Source organism: Melospiza melodia, chromosome 6, assembly GCF_035770615.1.
Source record: "Melospiza melodia melodia isolate bMelMel2 chromosome 6, bMelMel2.pri, whole genome shotgun sequence".
In the NCBI taxonomy this organism is placed as follows: Eukaryota; Metazoa; Chordata; class Aves; order Passeriformes; family Passerellidae; genus Melospiza; species Melospiza melodia.
Window position 1 is genome coordinate 16,562,777 of NC_086199.1, and position 18,632 is coordinate 16,581,408.

Consider the following 18,632-nt stretch of genomic DNA (forward strand, 5'->3'; position numbering starts at 1 on the left):
AGCAATTTGTAACCCCTGCTGATAATTCTATCTCTGACAATCCTGTCTCTGACCACCAGCCGCTGCATGTGTCCAGCTGAAAACCCTGGGTGCCGAGATCAGCCCTTCACCATCCTGTACAGAGTGATGGACATGGTGTCTGGGAGGTCTGTGCCTTCGGATATATTTCAGATGCAAGCAACAACTCGCTACCCTGGAGCCTATTACATCTTCCAAATCAAATCAGGGAACGAGGGCAGGGAATTCTACATGCGGGTAAGTCCAGTGCTCCCTGGGGGAAACATGGAGCATCTTGTTGGCTGAATGTCCCGATGGCACAACTGAGCTTCTTGTGACTGCCACTTAAACCTCCAGTATGAGGCATTTTTTTACACACAGATGTGCACAGCAGTGTGCTGATGTGCAGGAACTGCTGGATCTCTCTGGAGAGTAACCTACCCAAAGCAAACATGCCTGTCCTATGAGACAGCAGGTTTAGGAAAGCCCAGAGCTGTACCCATGTCTAAGAATAGTTCAGGTTTCCCAAGCTCAAGAGAAACTATTGTGCCAAACTGTTTTTTATTTGATGGACAATCAAAACTGTTACCAAAAGACTCAATGTTTCTTTTCTGTTTTATTAAACCTTTTCATTGGAAATTGAAAAACGTGAAAACCAAAAAAGTAAGCAAAAAACCCTTTATGCCAACAATTTACTTTCTGGGTTCTTTGCTTTCATTTGTTATGATTTTTTTCCACTGAGAACATACATTTTTTGTAGACACTGTTACAGAAAATGTAATTACCTGAGGTTTTTTAATTTGTTTTTCTCAGAAGATCTCTGTGTTCCCCAGTCATCTTTGCCACACCACCAACATGTAGAGATTACAGGGGTGTCTGCAGAGAATGGGGCACATCCACAAGGGACGGTGACTCTTAGGAGGTTTATTTTCAGCTCCAGGCAAAACCTGGCTCTGACATTCACATTAAGTCCTGTTCTGTGGCTACTGAAGGTTCCCATCCCTCATGGACAGGGGTAGTGGGATAGATTCCAGGACATATTTCTCACAAGAACCTCAGATTCCCACTGTAAGAAAATGGAAATGTTTCAAAATCCTGAATTGACAAGCGGTCCCGTTGTAATGATTTACATCTCACTAGAGCTTTTCTGTTGCAAAGCCATTACCGATCCCCTCATCTGGGCCAATCTAACAGGTGCTGAGGCCTCAGCACCCACTCCCATTGCCCAAGCCTGCTGCTCCAGTGATTCATCATGCAGCCATTCCCTGGGCACTGGGAGGGCATGGGAAAGACACTGTGCCCTTGCTGAGGCACCAGGACCTGGCCTGGCACAGACCAGGCACCATGCCCAGCACCTCCTCATGGCTGTGTCAGCCTTCTCTGATCAAAGGTAACAAACACCCAGTCTTGAGGTAAAACTGGACAGGTAAAGCAGGACCCACTGTGCCTATGTAAGTTCCTGATGGAAAACAAACTGCAGTTGGTTTTAACATTAGCAGATCTGATTTTTAAATGCACATAATCCACTGTTCTGGTCAGATATCACCAAGGTCTGCTTCCATTTAATAAAGGACTTGTTCTGAAGTGCCATTGCATATTCAAAGTGTGAGGTTTACAATTAACACACACAATGTACCACAAACCCAGACCCCATTCACCTGGGAACACCTGTTCTCCAGGTTCTTTTAAAAAAGCCCTTCTGGGTCTCTGCTTCTTCACAATAACTTTACATCAAACGAAAGAGTACTTCAAACAAACAAACAAACAAAGAAAAATGTATAATTACTTGTTTATATCCTAAATCCATGTTTTCACCTTTTTTCACTTTTGGGCAATAGCAAGTGTCTATGTTCAATAGCTCCTTCAATGCGCAGGGCTCCCAAAGGCTTTACAAACTGTAGAAGGTGACAGTTCACACTGAAAAGAAGCCAAATGCTGCAATGAAACTCTGTCCCTTCAATTGCAGTGGTTTCAAACAATGAAACAGAAAACACCTATTTTAGCTGCTTGAAGACTAGTGGGACAGTGGTTTTGAAGAACTAGTTTTGGCAATCTCACCTGCTTTCTCTTGTTTCATGCACAGCAAACAGGACCCATCAGTGCCACCCTGGTGATGACCCGGCCCGTGAAGGGGCCGCGCACGATCGAGCTGGACTTGGAAATGATCACTGTAAACACCGTCATCAACTTCAGAGGCAGCTCTGTCATCCGGCTGAGGATATTTGTGTCACAGTACTCCTTCTAAACCTCCAGTCTGTGCCCTGGAAACACTAAGCCAAAAGAGACAGTTCCTCCTCTGCACAACTCTCTCCTGAAAAGCCAGTACTATAGAAGCTCCAGACCAAATCACCATTTCCACAGAGCTGTGACCTATGTGTGTCTAGAGGCCTCTTCATGCTCAGTCCAGAGCAGGATGCAAACAACTGAAGATCCCATATGATTGTCTGTGTGGTCATGTATTTTAAGGACTCTTCTTCTCACTGTAAACACTTCTAGGGCATGAGTCTATGTGAAAGACTGTGAACCTTTGTAGCTCCAAGGCTGCTTAGCAGAAAGCACCAAAAAAACTGAGGAAAAAGCTGGCTTTTGCAATCTTGCCTTTTAAAAATTTTTTTTCATTATAAATGAAAAGCAGAAAAACAAGCAGAAACAGAAACAAAAAACCCACCTATTGAAACAAGGGACCTCAGGAGTCCCAGTTTGCATTCCCAATTATCTCTGGAATTATCAGTCAGGCACTTTGTTTCAATTCACCCTGCATTTGTCTTAGTTTCACCTGGTTTTTTTCATTCGATTTTATAGTTAAAATTAATTGTAAATTCATTCCAAAAAACATGTTGTACTATGTAATCTTTTGCTTTCTGACAAAGTGTCACATGTTTGGGTTCCTTTCTGTATTAAATCTTTCTATATAACAGAGTTCATAGAAATCTATCACTGGATGGTGTGCTTTACAATATTTAGGATTTTATGCTTATTTACACTCAAGATTTTTGACACAGGCCTCCACTGCCAGAATAGTATCCAGCATAAGTAGAGACTTTAGAGCAGATAAGGATCAGAATTTTATTTTTCCCTGTTTTCCTGAGTGTGATAGAGGCAAACAGTGTGTAATGGCTACAAGGTAGTAATACTAACTCTGTAGGTATGGCTGCAATTAATCTCCTGTTCAAAGACCACTCAGGTCAGACCTGTCCGTATTCCTTCAGAAAGTTTTTTTTTTCCACTTGCAATCTCTCTCCTACACTTCTAACATGGGGGGGAAAAAGCTGAAAAGGACTAGGAGCCATCTTATTCATGCAGACCAGAGTATACCAGTACCCCAGTCTCAAACAGTGGGCTCCCACAGTTTTCATGGGCATTGTCTTCTCAGGTATAACTGCTGTAGCCAAAAAAAAAAAAAGTTTCTTCTAAAGTCTAATCTGAATCTCCATTGTAATCTTCTTCTAAAGTCTAATCTGAATCTCCACTGTAATCTGTTCTTTTTAGCCTACTTCCAGTAGAAATTGAGAACAGTTTATCTTCCCCTTTGCAGCAGCCTAACGTGTCTGAAGACTGTTGTCATGTCTCCCCTCAGACTGTTCTTCTCTAGTCTAAACAAACCCAATTCTTTTGGTCTTTCCTCATACATCACATTTTCTGGGCCTTTGATCATTCTTGTTGCTCTCATCTGGATTCTCTCCAGTTGGTTCACATCTTTTTTGAAGCACAGTGCCCAAAACTGTGAAAAGAATTCCAGCTGAGGCCTCTCAGTGCTAAGCTAAATCTATACATATGTTTAATAGTTTGAAAAAAATTAAAAATTGTATAGTTGGAAGGTATAATGTGTGTTGAAGCCACTGGCACTTTGGTCTTTTATTTTAATAGGGATGATGGTTTACATGCCTTGTTCTTAAATCTGTTTGAAATAAGCTCTTTTACTTTGCTTTTCCTTACTGGCTTTTTGGCTCTCTAGCATTGCTAGGACAGGAAGGATAGCCTTTGCTTGTCTTTTGAGAACTGGAAGTGCTCAGTGCTACTTGGGAGAGGTTTACAAAGACGATAATGTGAGCAACTCAGAGCAGAGTAGCAATGTGAGGTCTTCATTAAAGTGGAGTATTTAATGGGAGAATACAGACTTGGAAAGTTATTACAACATGGACTGCATGATACAATCAGAAAACTGACTCTTGTTCCTAGTAAGATTTGTGAATTAGTAGAAACTCTGCTCTTTTTCCTTGTACTCAGCTTGAAGGAAGCCCTGATGCTCTCAGCAATGAAACACTGAGTTTAGCAGCTTCCGTTTCTTAATGGTTTAAACGTTTTCTCTCTGCTGCTACAACATCCCAGGATGCTGTGGCTCAGAGCTCTGTCCTTTATTGTAAAAACAAAAAGGCTGGGGACTGACTCCAGGGTTTAGTGAGCCAAGCTGAAGGCAGAAAGCCAATGAGTTTTATGAGCAGCCAACTTGGAGGAGATAAATGCAGAGGAAATGGGCAGAGAAATATCAGAAACAAGAATTTGTTTCCTGAGTGTATCATGGCTCATCAAGTACCACAGTCTTGGAGGGAAAAACAGAGATGACTGGGAAGGAAGAATGATAATTTATAACCATGGGACTGAAAGTGCTCCTGCTCCAGACAATGGAAATAAAACATGGGAAGCATGCAGGCTCTGGTGAATCAGACAGCAGCCGTGGGGCAGGCAGGGTCTTGCACTGAAAATGTCCAACTCTTAAAATGCTGACAGCTTTCCCAGTGTTTAAAATCCCCTCTTCCCCCTTTTTGTGTCCTTATGTTATGGCTCCTTCATGCCCAGTTGAGGAGTCCTCTTTTCCTGCCACCACATCACCTCCCGGTGTGGAAGCAAACCCTGCTAGACATCAGACAGTTTGTCACTTCTGGCCTGCTCTCCCATGGCCCCCACATACCAACCTGATTTAACCCTAATTTAGAAACATCAAAACCCAGAGGAATTCCATAACAAAACACTTTGTTAAAAGAGTAAAGCTTGAGTGCTTGGTTTTAGCAGGGTCCAGCAAATACCCATAAAACAATATTACACTTTCTATATAAACATTCTGCGCCTTAAAAAAAAGTGAAAAGTCTGGAAACAAAGGAATTCAGCCACTTCTCAACCGCCATAACATCTTTCATCACTCACTATCACTCCAGCCAACTTAAACTTTGCCAAAATATATGCCAATCTCAAAATAATAAATTACTAGCAGTTTATAACATCTAAACTCTCTATTTCCTAGTCAGGGGTCTGTTTTCAATAGACCACTGCAGACTCAAATATTACAGCAATTCTCACCAAATAAAAAAGCAGACTACAGCATGAAAGCTAAAAAAGTAAACATGCAACTGTTTCATATATTCATGTTCGTCTTTGAGGCCAGGACTCCTCAAAAGCAGACAGAATTCCTGACAGGTCTGTTCAGAAAATGATTCTTTACTCTAATCCACTGCTGATGATTTTCTACCATGAAGAGTTTTGCCGTATGGTTAATGGCCAGTGTTGTGAGCAGCACCAAGGGAGAGCACAGACCCTGCTCTGGGTGTGTGGGGCTTCCTCTGGCTCTGCTTGCTCAGGCTGGCAGGGAAGGTTCAGCTCTTTGCCTCTCCTGCCAGTCAGCTGCCATGTCTGTTTGAACACAGGTTCTCAGCGGAAAAACTGCCCTCCACTGTGTGTACAGCGCCTATTAGCAATGCAATAACTGGAATAAAGGTAAAAGACAGCAGATATGGCAGTAATCTTTGATACAGATCACAGTAATTGGGAAGGAGAAGCTGTTTTGATAAATGAAAAAATTGGTTCATGCTAGTTGGGTTAGGTGCCAGAGGGAGTAGAATGAAATCTATCATCTGCTTAGTTGACTTTGAGATATTTTTAAGGAATTGACCTTTTTGACACAGACAACAAAATGTTATTTCACCCAAGAGTTTCCTGGATCTCACAGAATCGCTTTTCAACTGATGATTTTCACTGACTACAATAACTTTGTTTAAAAAACTCAACTTCTTTTGAGAACCTGGTCACCCACCACCACTGTGTCGTATCCAGGGCCATTCATACAAGCTCTCTCCTCTTCAGTTGGAGTCCTGTATTCATATTTACTTTTTTTTTTTTTTACTTAGCCTTCAGAAGAGCCAACTTTTATTGTCTCATAAACATGGTATCAGCATCAGCAGAACTTGTATAATAATTTTTCTCTGTCTAGACCTGGCAGAACAATACAATCAGTACAATTTGTGGTCATGCAAGTTCTCTAGTTTGGCTTATTCACAGAATATGCTACTGAATATCTTCCACAGCATGTAGCTGTATTAGAGCATAAGGGAAATATCATAAAGATGTTTAAAAGAAAAAGGAATAAAAGTATGCCCTAATGTTATTCAATCCTGACAAGCACTATTGTCAAAATAAATCTCTATCCTCTATGGACAAACCCCTCAGGTGGTGTCAATCTGCATGACTGATGCTTTTCAATGAAGCATCCTTGGAATCTTCCCTGTGTTTGTGTAAAGCACTGTACATGTACCTGTATACAGGAGAATTTACAGAAGCTACAGAAGTGGTGGTGTGCCTCTGCATGTGGAAGTCAGAGAGCTGTAAGGCAACATGGAACAAGCAAATTCTGTTTCCTTATCTCACACAAGTCCAGACAAGTGTTTTACACCCATTACATTTTGTTGTTGTAAGTCTTTGAACCAATTTTGAATAGCTCAACCCCAAAGCAGGTGCTAGGCATGAAGACTGAAGATGATGGCCATAACTAGAATTTTGGAGACTCTGCAGAAAGCCTGCCTCAGAAAGGTGACATGTGCCAAAGGGTCAGTGCCACATGGTCCAGAGGCATTTGTGTGGGGATGTCTGTGACAGCTGCCTGCCCTCTGCACCTGCCCCTGTCCTCACCTGTGTCAGGGCAGAGTGTAACTGGAGTTTTTAACTGTGCACATCAGCTGTGGAAATCTCACCTATTCCCATTCTTAGCTCAAACTTCTGAGATACCTCTAGTGGTTTGCAAACTGATCCCCCTGGGTAACTCAACAAACACTGGTGAAGCCACATGAGGGAGAGTTTGGGTACAGCTTTTACACCAGGAGGTAAATAATGATGCAGTAACCTCACTGTAAGAATTGAGGAATGTATCTGAGTAAAAAAGGGATCTGTAGGAAACACTACAGGAACTACTAACTCCTGAAATATTCAATCTCTTCCAAATCCCTTTCCCATATCCCTGAGATCACTCATTTTCCCTTTCTGGTTTGTCCTGGACAAATGATCTCATTATGCTCATGTACTGCAAGCACATGCTGAGTGAACTCCACTTCTTCTCCGGCACTTAACACTTGCTTTTTGGAGATCAGCTGTAGGCTATTTGCCTTTTCTAGGGCCTGACTGACCTCAAGTGCTCTGCTCATACCCAGGGAAGATCCATTATTTTCCCACCATGTTATTCTGCAGCCACCACCTGGTCAAGCTTTCCATGTGTTTCACTGGAGATGCAGGCACTGCCATGTTCTAATTACTCTTACAGCAAAGTATGAGCTGGGAATGGCTGAAGGGATTGCCCAGCCTGCTGGCAGAGCCTGGCTTTATGAACAGGATTTTTAAAACCCCACAACTCCTCAGTTTTGAAGGTGATGCTCTTCTAAGTATGGATTTTCTCTGGAAATGGCATCTGTTATTGTGTTGGCGTGATAGTCTCAGGGTGTTTTAAGAAGTCTGATAAGGACATGCTTACGCAATACACCCTTAGGCTTTACAAACCTTGGATGAGGTTTTTCCAATTTGCAAACAGAGTATGTAGCCCAAGTCAGAGAGAGTTCAGTGTGATCATCACTGTGCTGAAGTCAGTGATCACTAAACTCACCTCAAGTCTGGATTTAGCCCAGTTTTATTTTAAGTCTCAAATCTCAGTGTCAGTGGTATAAATGTAAGCAGATACATATTATTTTTAGAGTAGAGCTGAAAGCCTCCTTCCTGTGAATAAATAATAGCATGATTGCAGTATCTCTGTCTTTGTGGGCACTATCTTTGGGTTCTTTGTCATTTCCTGAGATAACCTTTAACCTTCAAAATCTCTTCTGGTACTTCAAGACATTCGTTGATGCATTTCCATGAATGATTCCTCACTCCTGGTCTTCAAACGCCAGCCCAGGCACTAGATTCTGTTTTGTTAAAACATGAAGCTCTGCATAAAACCCAAGCCTCTGCATAAAACCCAAACCTCTACATAGTCACATCATTGATAGGAATTGTTCCTCTCTGTAACCTATGAGCGATTTTGTTGACTTCCTTGAGAGTGTTCCATGCATGTGTTTGTCCAGACTGGGACCTTAGTCTGGAGATTGTTCATCAGCAACTTTCTGCATGTGTTCTCCAACCAACATGTGGAACCATAGCTACAAAGGTTAGTTTTTGACAAAAATCTTCAAAGCATGGTGTTTCTTGGCTGCCTACATATAATGCAAACACAATTCAAAACTCCAGGATCAGAGTTCCCCAGTCTTCATGAGAAATTCCTGCTTTTCAGAAACATTTTGGTCAGTAAACTTGCTTTGTAGATTATGTGAAATGCAAACAAAGAGGAAGAAGACCTGCCAAGATGACACAGATTTGTTATTAAAATCAGTATCCCCAGGAATATTGGAATATAATTCATCATTTAAAAATATTCCTTTGGACCCTGACATCTGATGCCATTCAAGCAGAGCAGGGGGACAGAAAAACTGACTGCTTCCCAAACAACAGCAGCTGCTCAACAGAGATCCCTGGGCTCCCACAGTGACCAGAAACACCAGCTGGCCCAAGTCTACACACCAGCTCAGTGAGGAACAAACAAAGCTCATAGAGACATAGAGCTGAAGGAGAGGTAATTTCACTGGCTTCCGATTGATATCAAGTGCAGATTTACATCATAATGTCTATAAAACTTCTCACTGCATTTATACATCTGTATAAATGCAACACTTAAAATTACCAAAATTAAAAGGACCAAACTGTTACCTACCACACACATAATACAGGCAGGAAGCTCTAGTGTATCCCTCTGCCTTTCCTCAGGGTTGTGCTCACTTGGAATTACCCAGCGTGATTTGGTGCAAGTTAACAGTGGTGTGACAGCATTTGGTTCACAGCAGTGTAGTCATATCCATGGATACAAGAGAATTACAGAGGGATACCATCACAATTGAACCAGAAAGTTAATAAAAAAGAGCTTGCTGATTAGTTAACCTTCAGTGCTTTGGTTATGAAGTCATTGACATGGACAAAAATATTCGACCAGAAACACAAAATATTAAAAAGGAGATTATCTCCTTAGAAACATAAGTACCCATGCAGCCTATAAATAGCTCTGAAATTAAGACATCCCAGACAACATCTGTAAAAGGAAGAATTCACTCCTTGACCTTGTCTCCCACAGCAGGATTAAGCATAGTTGATCCATATCAGGATACAGACACAATGGCTGTTTGATGGTCGAGCCAAGAAAGAGGCAGGCATGGCCAGAGGCAAGGGGGAGCCACACTAAGATAATGTAAAAATCCTAAAGAATGTTCTCCATGTGCAGGATCTCTGAGACAGATCTCTCTTGCTCTATGAAGCATTTTAGCTCTGCTTGGGAAGTACAAACACTCACTTCAATAAAAAATAAAGGAATAAAGAATTCAATAAAAAGGGGTGGCAGGGCATGGGGGAGGATGGCAGCATTCATGTGTTTGAATGCAGAATCAGTTGACAAAAAAAATGATGCCCTGGCCAATCTGTCACCCAATGAGATGCACTGGATACCAAAAACCTCTAAGTACAATTTTAGGTGTAGCATATTTAGTATCACCTTATTCCAAGAGTTTATCCTGCAGCCAGTAGAGATGGAAGGAGAAGGACTCACTGCCCAGCTCAAAGACTGCTCCTTAATGTTGTTGCTGAAAGAGTCTTTTCCCTAACTCTGACTTGCAACCTGTCTGGATTAATAAACATCTTATATTTTGAAGTGTTCTTTCCTTTTTTTTTTTTTTTAAGAATAATTTTTACTGTAATTTTAAAAGGATAGTTTCAATGCCCCTCATCCTGTCCCTTTAGCCTATAACCATTACTTCATTTCTAGCAGAAAATGAGCTTTTAAGGCTTGTATTGTTCTCCAGCTCATGAACAATTTGCATTGAATACACCAATAGGGACTATTTTAAAGGGGGTTTTTTTGAAAAAAAAAAAAAAGTTGTTAACAAAAATTATAATTTAATTCTAGTTTATTTTGATCATTAACTGGTTTAGAGGTGTTCATACAAGATTTCTGCAAGTAGGCATGACAGAATAACGTAGCCTGTTTGGAAAGCAAGGTGAATGAGGATCAGTGATACTGGTACACCTACTGGTCATAAACACGAGTAACATACAGGGAATAGTAGAGAAAACTTCAAAGCAAAATACAATTAATTTTCCAGAGGCTAATTTTCTTTCACAGTTTTTGTGTTGTACAGTTGTCCATAACTGGAGGTACCTGTGTGTATTTTACCTTTATTTCCTGGTGGGTTTATGTGTGATAAGGCTCAAATGAACATTTTGTGTAATACTACTTTATCTGTACTAGGAGCTTGACGTATCTGAGGCATTTCTTCCCCCTGCAATTTCACTGAAGGATGGAGAAGGTCACTGCTTCTGAGGGTGGGGATGGCTCCCCTGCCCAGTTCCCCTCAAGCACCAGCCATGCTTTATCCACCACATTTGGAGGGTGTACAGGAGGGTGTGCAGACTGCATGCCTTGGAAGTATTCCCAGACAATCCCAAGAGATGAGCTCTCCTCCCAGCCTGACATGTTGCCATACCCCTCTCCCAGTTGTCCTGGCTCTTTGGAGCCATTGAAGGCAGGGGTTTGTACAGTGACCGTGAAGCTGTGGCCAGGATTTGGCTTCCAACTGGCAGAATAAACTTGTCTCCATAACAAGTAGTGTTAATATGTGGGGGGATAGAATGTAAGAAAATAAAGATAGTGCAGAAGGTAGTCTCACACCTGAGGAGTTGCAGCTGCACTAATCACCAAAGATTAGGAACGGGCCTGCCCTTGATAGGCCACAGCTGTGTCCAACAAGAAGAAGAGGGCTACAAAAGAGTGGGTTGAGGAGAGGATTGGAGTTTGTTTGCTGTGCTGTGCGGAAGAAGTCAGTGCTGCAAGGAGCTAAACCAGAGAAATCAATAAGAAGGTATGGGAAGTTCACAATAAGATGACAACATTAATATAAGATAATTTAGACTGAACTGGTTTTCTCATACATAAATCATTAACCAGTGACTAGTTCTCACTCCTAACTGCACTATGTTTCTTATGACTTCAGTACAACAAAGGCTTTTCCACCCACATGATACTCAATGACCCGTGCCTAATGAGGCTTGAGTTTGTTGCTTGGGTTTGTGTTTTGCAGGTGGAATGTTCTTATTTCAGCAATTTGCAAGGACAGCCAAAACTGGCTCTGGTTTGCTTTGTGGAAAGTGAAGGAACATAGGTTACACAGTTGCTCTCACATTCTCATCACTCAAATAACTCATTGCAAAGTGAGGTAGGTCATTGACAGGGCTTGTGATGATTTACAAGGCTCTCTGAAAGCTGATCTGCACTCAAAGGAAGCGCCGCCACTCATTTCCAGCACCACCAGAACGCGTCATTTCCCTTCACTACACTGCAAACACATCAATTCTGAATCACATGCTCAAGAGAAATTGCACTGAAATGAGCACACATGCAAACTGAAAGAGGAGAGGCCCAGTGCAGGAATGCTGAACTACAAAATTTCTCTTCAAGAGAAGAAAACAACCCTCTAGAACTACTCAAAGAAAATGAGAAAGTAGGTGTGACCCTTGATCAAAGGCTTAGGGCTCTACAGTCCACTCTGGTTGAAGTGGCCTGATGAGTGAAGGCAACAAGGGGCTGGTTTGCCACTGAATGCGGCAGAGAACGGACACTTCACAAAACACAGCTGCTCTGGCTTTGCTGTTGGCATACAGCTGAAATAGCCCAATACAGGTTTTCCACACCTGGGTAACTTTATCCTTCTTTCTCTAGTCGTTTAGGATTTGCTTTTTAGGTTGTCATTGCACATGCTGCTGTGTCTCTGACATGGGGTTGCCCAGGGGACTGAATAGTGTGATCCCCTCCCCTTTGTGGCTCTTGTGCAAGACCAATCTGTTCTGACAGTGTCCTCCCAGCTAAGGGGGTAGAGCTCTGTGGATAAGAAAATTGTCTCTCCAAAGCTGACTCATGAATGTGGACAAACCTGAAATAGGTTGTACTTACTTTTCTGTCAGTGCTATCCAGCCAGCTGGTAATGGACACTGCACTGCTGGAGAGATGGGGTTTTGCTGGGCTGTAAAACTGACACCCTGCAGGGCTTTAACCTCCTGCTGCACTTCCTTAAGGGTAAACTCTGAATTGTATTTCCTTGAGAAATCCCATGGGCTGTATTCTGTGTACCAGAACTCCTGCTGTCTCCTCCCTGTTTTTGGTGGCACCAGTTCCTCCTCAGGCCTGCAAGCACTGCTGAATGTTGTTAACCTGTCCTTGGTGTCAGCCTGCACATAACCAAATCAGTGATGGAAAAAATGAGCCTACGTGTTTTTTTCCAGGAAGTCAGAGAGCAGTTCCCTGTCTCATACAGGTGAACGCTTTCTCACGCCAGTTACTCATTAGGACAGCAAGTGTGATCTCAGCTCTTTCACAATGATGTTTATAGTCTGTGCCAGTTTGTAAGGACTGCTCTGAATGGCAGCTGGCTGCTGATCTTTAACAGCACTTCTGCACTCCCATTTTTACTCTTTCTAGCCTGTTTTATTCCTCCTTTCTTGGGCTCTGGCACAGTTCAGTCACCATACCATCCCAAAATCCTCATCAAGGCCTCCTAAAATCCAGTACTGAAACACATCCTCCATCTGCCTGCTAATGAAGATCCTTGTCACTCATGGGATCACCATGTCAGTTTAAGCAAAGGAACAGCCAGTTCCAGCCAAGTTTTGGCTGAGAAGTGTTTAGTGAGGTTTTCTAAGATCTAGAAGAACTAGTTTAATAAATCCTTGCTTGCTTGTATGACTGCACCTTCCATCTCCTACACACTTTTCATTTTGTCACTTGGATAAAATGCACGTGGTTTTAATGTGAAGTTAAATCCTTGAGCTGCAGTGAAATAATTAACCCCTCACCCTTAAATTCCTTGCTACTGTACAATCTAGTTTTTATAGACCTAAGAGTCAAAGCAATAGTGACAACAAAATACTTGAGGCAAGTGGGTATTTGGTCACCATGGAAGGCAGCCTTAGTCATACACATACAAACTTTTGGGTTTGGGAAGTACAGGTAAATAGCACAGCAAAGATACTGTCCCACAAACAAATATTTGTATCTACAGTTATTGGTGCTGACTCAGGATTCTTGAAAATAGTCTCTGAAGAAAATACTGCCAAGAATAAATAACCTGCAGTTTTCAGCTGTTAAACTTCCTGGTAAAGCACTGGTTTGTGACACCTGCACCCATCCACTCAGCTGTATCATTGAGTGGTACCAAGGTGTAACCCATTTCAGCCTGTTTGGCAGAGCAGTCTCTCAAGGCCTGTGTGTTCTCTCCTCTCTGAATATTTTTGTATGTAACCAAACAGAGATTAAACATGCAAATCCTCACCTTTGCAGTGAAAGTTCATCCTTACTCCTGCCCTACAGCCCCTATTGATATCAGCAAGGGCTGTAGCACATTTACCTCCCAGTGATTCTGGGTGCAAGGCTGAGGAGCCAGTGCTGCAGCACAGGGAAGGCTGAGAACGTGGGGAGCAGGTTGATTTTCCCTTATTTCCTGCACCTTAAGAGTGCTGCATTCTGGTGTGTTTGCCTGGGAAAGGAGCAGAACAACCTGCAGCTGGGTTAAAGTGTTAAAATTAGGGTAGAGTGGGCTGGTAACTTCTGTTTCTATTTACGTCATTAAGTACCTTACCTTTCCCAGGGGGATGTGCCCAAAGTTCCAGCTTGGAGGTCAGTGTGTGTTCTCCTTTTGAACCAAGCAATTTTTGATGGAAGAACAGCATTCCAGCTTCTGTGAGCAGCCAGTCACAGGCATCCATGGGTCTTCTTCTGAGCTCCCTCACTTCAATGGGCCAGGAGGTTTTAAACTGCAGTGATTTCTGTAATGGCTTTTTGTCATCACCGCCTCTCAACAAGGGAAATGAGGTTTGCTTTCACCTGAAAATAGGAGACCAAGAAAAAGTTTTTTTACAACTGGAAACGGTAAATTATTTTTGTGGGTTTTGGCCTTTTTCTTGACTCAGTCCCTTTCAGAAAGGATCTTTTGTGTGCTGTCCTTGCTCTGTGCATGGGTGACACCTGGCTGGCCTCTTCTTCCTGGGGACAGGAACATCTGCTCCTCCTCGGGCAGCCCTGTATGTGCTTTTGGGAGACAGGCCAGCCCTGAGGCTCTCAGCAGGCTCTAGAGAGATGGTGGTGTGAAAATACAGGGCAGGGCAGCAGCACCTGGCCCCGAGCTCCCAAAAAGAGAGATGGGAGGAAAGGCCCAGGCAGGGACACAGGCCCTGAGCAGGCTGGGACAGGCCAAGCTGCCTCCTGTCCCCTCTTCCACATTGAAAGAGGCATTTCTGGACAGTGTCACAAGCAAGGGGGACTGTAACAGAGATTGGGAAGGCATCCCAGAAGTACCCCATGAGGTGGCATGACCCCAGCCTAGTGGGAGAGCATATTCCTGGGATTCACAAACAGCCCAGGGAGCACTCCCCAGGCAGGGAAAGATTGTCACTGCTAACTGGTCACATCTAGCATTCCTTGATGTGCTTTTACATCAGATGTAACTGAAATAGTTCTGTAAGATCTCTTATGTCTCTGGCTTGTAAAATGCAATAATTTCTTACTAGGTTACACTAATATTTCGTAATTAATTCTTAATATCATTCTTCAATAAAGCTCTGTGCAAACAATCCATCCCACAGGAGGAACTTCTGCCAGATCCCAGATGTCAAACACATTTTCTTCAAATACAGGACTTTGTGACCTTTTTGTTTGTTAATGTGACGCCATGGAAATTATTTATAATAAATAAGCATATTTCAGAGTCAGGTGCTCTATGGGCCCTTTTTCAGTGATACAACAGCCCTTCCTGAAACAGGTCTTTCCTGTTTTGTTGTAGGAGTTTTTCCCCCTAACAATGAAGGTTTGGGAACAGTTGGAAACCCTGTTATTGAACCAATTCCAACTACTGCACTGAAAGGTAGACAGTAACTTTTAAGATAATTCATCTTTAATATCTTTCCTGAAATCAGCAGCAGATAAGGTTCTAACTTTCTCTTTTACCCTGAACTCTGAAAAATTTAATTTTTAAACTGCAGACTGTATAAATATATTGTCTCACAGCATCAAATCAAAGAGGGAACTTCTGGAATTGTTTGAATCTCATCAAATGTATCAAATTATACATTTGATATGCCAACTGATTTTTGATGTAGCAAGCTCATTTTAAAGCTGGGCTAGAACCACCTACCCACAATCTCCCAGGTATAAGACCTATAAACAATATCTGAAGGTGTCAATATGTTGATAACATTTAGTCTTATCTTTTTTCAGTAGATGTGACAGTGTCCTCCCAAACCTGTGCCAGATTAAGAGCATCTGGCTCTTAATGAAGTCAGGCAAGAAAAGGATAAGATTAGAAAACACTGCAAGGAGCATGCCTTGGCTCTGTTACATCCTCTTCTGAACAACACATAAAGGTTTATAACACCTCCTGAGTTTATTGGATTCGTCATCTTGGATCCCTGGACGCTGGCAGCATGAACAAATGTCCCCTGAGGGGAAAACAGAGCCATTTGCTCCTGCACCCACAGTTCCTCCTGTTCATCACTCTGGGCTGAAGCTGATGGCCTGGCCAGAGCAGCACCCTTGTGCCTCAGTGATTACCCACCCTGGAACCTTTCCTCGCCTTTGGACCGTTTGGGGCTGGCAGCAATGACAATGTTAAAGGCCACTGTGGAGCACAGAACAACTGCTGCAGCTCACACAGATGTGAGACTGGCTGTGGAGAGACAAAATGTTCTGGTGCACAAAGGATGAATCCTCCTTGGATTTATTATCAGAATGTGTTAATGATGTGTGTATGCAAAGAAAATCTGCCTTGCAGCATAAGGCAAAACATAACAAGCCAGAAAATCTATTTTCAAATTCACAGTACAGCAAATCTAAATGAGTTAAGGAGAGCGTCTAATTTGAACAGCAGAGTATCTCCATGTAATTGCTTGTCTAGGCATTGTAGCAACATTTTCAAATGGTACTTGCCATTGTGCAATAAAGCTGTCCTTCTGCAGCTCTGTGGGAAAAGGCAAATGGCTGCAGTCTCAGATGGTTGACAGAATTACAACAGGTAAGAAAGTGTGATGTTAAACATGCATTTGATAAAAGGAGAAAATAAAAATAATAGTCACGGACTGAATTATAGCAGCTTTCTCTAATGAAGTGTGTGGACCACACCCAGCATCTGTGGCAGAGGAGGGAAGGTGTCAGCTAAACCCAAAGGTTATGATGGGAATGGAAAGAAACCAGGCTCCAGCTGAGAGCAGGACAAGGAGGATGAGGAAACAGTTTCATGTTGCTCCCAAAAAACCCTCAGGGGACAAAGATTACTGCTGCAAAAACTTTAATGGTAGTAAAATCCTCTGGCTGCAGAAGTTGTTTGTAAGGAAGGTGTATTAACTTCTTTGAGACTTCAGCTGAAAACCACTCTGCTATTCCACTGAAATCTACGTTGCGAAATCCTTTTTTCTCTCAAAAGGTCTCTGCCTCAGAAAACCTAATTTAGTGGTTACACAGGGAGTTTGGCTATGAGATGGTGTAGGCTGTGTGCTGGACTTGTCCTGATAACGCCCTGCTTTTAGGTCCTGATGGCTGAGCTCATCGCTTGGCTACTGCAATATGCCCTGGAATTTAACTCTGATCATAAGTACATCACTTGATGTTAGTTTCTGCAACTAAAATATTTCATAAGTAGTGGTGTTAAATGCTTGCTTGCTCTGAAGGATTCTCAGCTGGGAGAGAGCTGGGAAAGCTATTTGGAATCATCAGCTGCATAATTTCATGTAATTCTTCATAAACTAGTCAAGAGCTACTAAGCAATTATGTCTTCCACTTTTGTGTTTAAAGGATTTCAGTGTGCTCTGTGCAAACATTGATTCAACCTCTGAACTCCTTGATTTCTAACATGGAAGCTGGCATGTCAGTAAGTGTGCACAGGTGGTGGGATCAGGTTTCTGATGCAAAGGATCACGTGGGAGAATTCAGTCCGAATTTATTCAAAGCCGCAGCCTCCATCAGCATTCCTGCTGAAAACTTTGTTCACTGGAGCATTTGCAGAGAGTGAAGAAAAAGGGTCTTAATCTGTTTGAAAGTGTTTGCAGATGTAAATAATTACTCAAGATTTATGTCAGTATTTATACATGGGGTTTTTATTATTTCAGTTCCTAAAGGTTTGAGGCCCAGAGATGATAATATAGACTCCTGCTTGTAGCTACTTTCTATAGTCTGCTGGCTACTTCTCTTTCAACAAGAACAACACTGGGAAGTTGTAATCCAATAGCATAAACAGGCTCAGCAGCAAGTGAAAAAGTCTGCGGTGCAGAGGTTCAAAACAAATGAGACAAGGCCTCACTGGGGAACATGAGAGGTGAAGCATAGCCCAGACTAATAAATTCTCTTCTATTGGCCCTGCATGGGTCTGCTCAAGTATTTGAGCCCTGCATTTCTGGAGCTGAGAGCGCTGTGGTTTGGCAGAGCCAGCCAGAAGCAGCCCAGTTTATTAGCTTGCTCTGAGTACTGGGGGTGCCTGGAGCAGAGGCACACAAGGAGCAGGAGCAGCTGCACAGAACCAGGAATGGGTGAGGATGAGTGGCTACAATGACAGCCTGGAATGGTCACCAGAGGAGAGGGGAGCCAACAGCAGGAGCCAGTGAGGGAGGGGAACATCACCAGTGAGGCAAGGTTTAGTTGCAGAAAGATGCAGCAGAGCATGGAGCACTCTGGGCATGGGCAGGGAAGCAAGATCATATTTGCAGCTGACAAGAAAAGAGGTAAAATTGGTTTCACTGCGGATCTTCAGACTAGGTTTGTTCGCAACAAAAATCTTTCAAGGAAGGAGGGAGGTTTGTCTCCCATCTCAGCTAAAAACATCACAGGATAGTAATGCTCTCCCCATGCACACAAGATCAGGTTGTCCACATCCCTTACCATGCACAGCTGAATTTTGTGCTTATTGAAACAAACTTCCCAATTTTCAAGCAGCTGAAAAGACTGGAAGGTGTCCCAAACCATCAGAAGAACCACAGAGATGTGTTAAGAGGCCCTCTCAAATTACAGGGCACAGTCTTGCCTGGATGAAGAAGGAAGGTCATATTGCAAACTGGTTTTTTCCTCTAACTGCCTTGTCAAAAGTACTGGTTTTAATGTCTTTTCCTTCGTCAGAGAGGCAACCTGCAGTCCCAATGGATGGCTGCTGCTGCCCTGCAACTCCAGCAGCTGGAGAGCAGTTCAGGCAGGACTGGAAGTCGTTGAGAGCCCGAAAAACCCTGGGGCATGACAATGCCGAGGCAACTTGATAGCAGCAAGCTGCATACAGGGGCCT

General features: G+C 42.7%; 1 protein-coding gene across 3 annotated transcripts in view; it reads left to right on the forward strand.

Annotated features, from left to right (window-relative positions):
* Positions 1-7,995, forward strand: part of FBLN5 (fibulin 5) — a 51,907-nt gene extending 43,912 nt beyond the window's left edge. For all 3 annotated transcript variants that reach the window (XM_063160094.1, XM_063160095.1, XM_063160093.1), the window contains 2 exons: positions 60-255; positions 2,081-7,995. In XM_063160094.1, coding sequence (XP_063016164.1) covers positions 60-255; positions 2,081-2,242 — 358 coding nt within the window. In that variant the 3' untranslated portion in view covers positions 2,243-7,995. The remainder of the gene's footprint in view (positions 1-59; positions 256-2,080) is intronic.
* Positions 7,996-18,632: the final 10,637 nt, after the last annotated feature.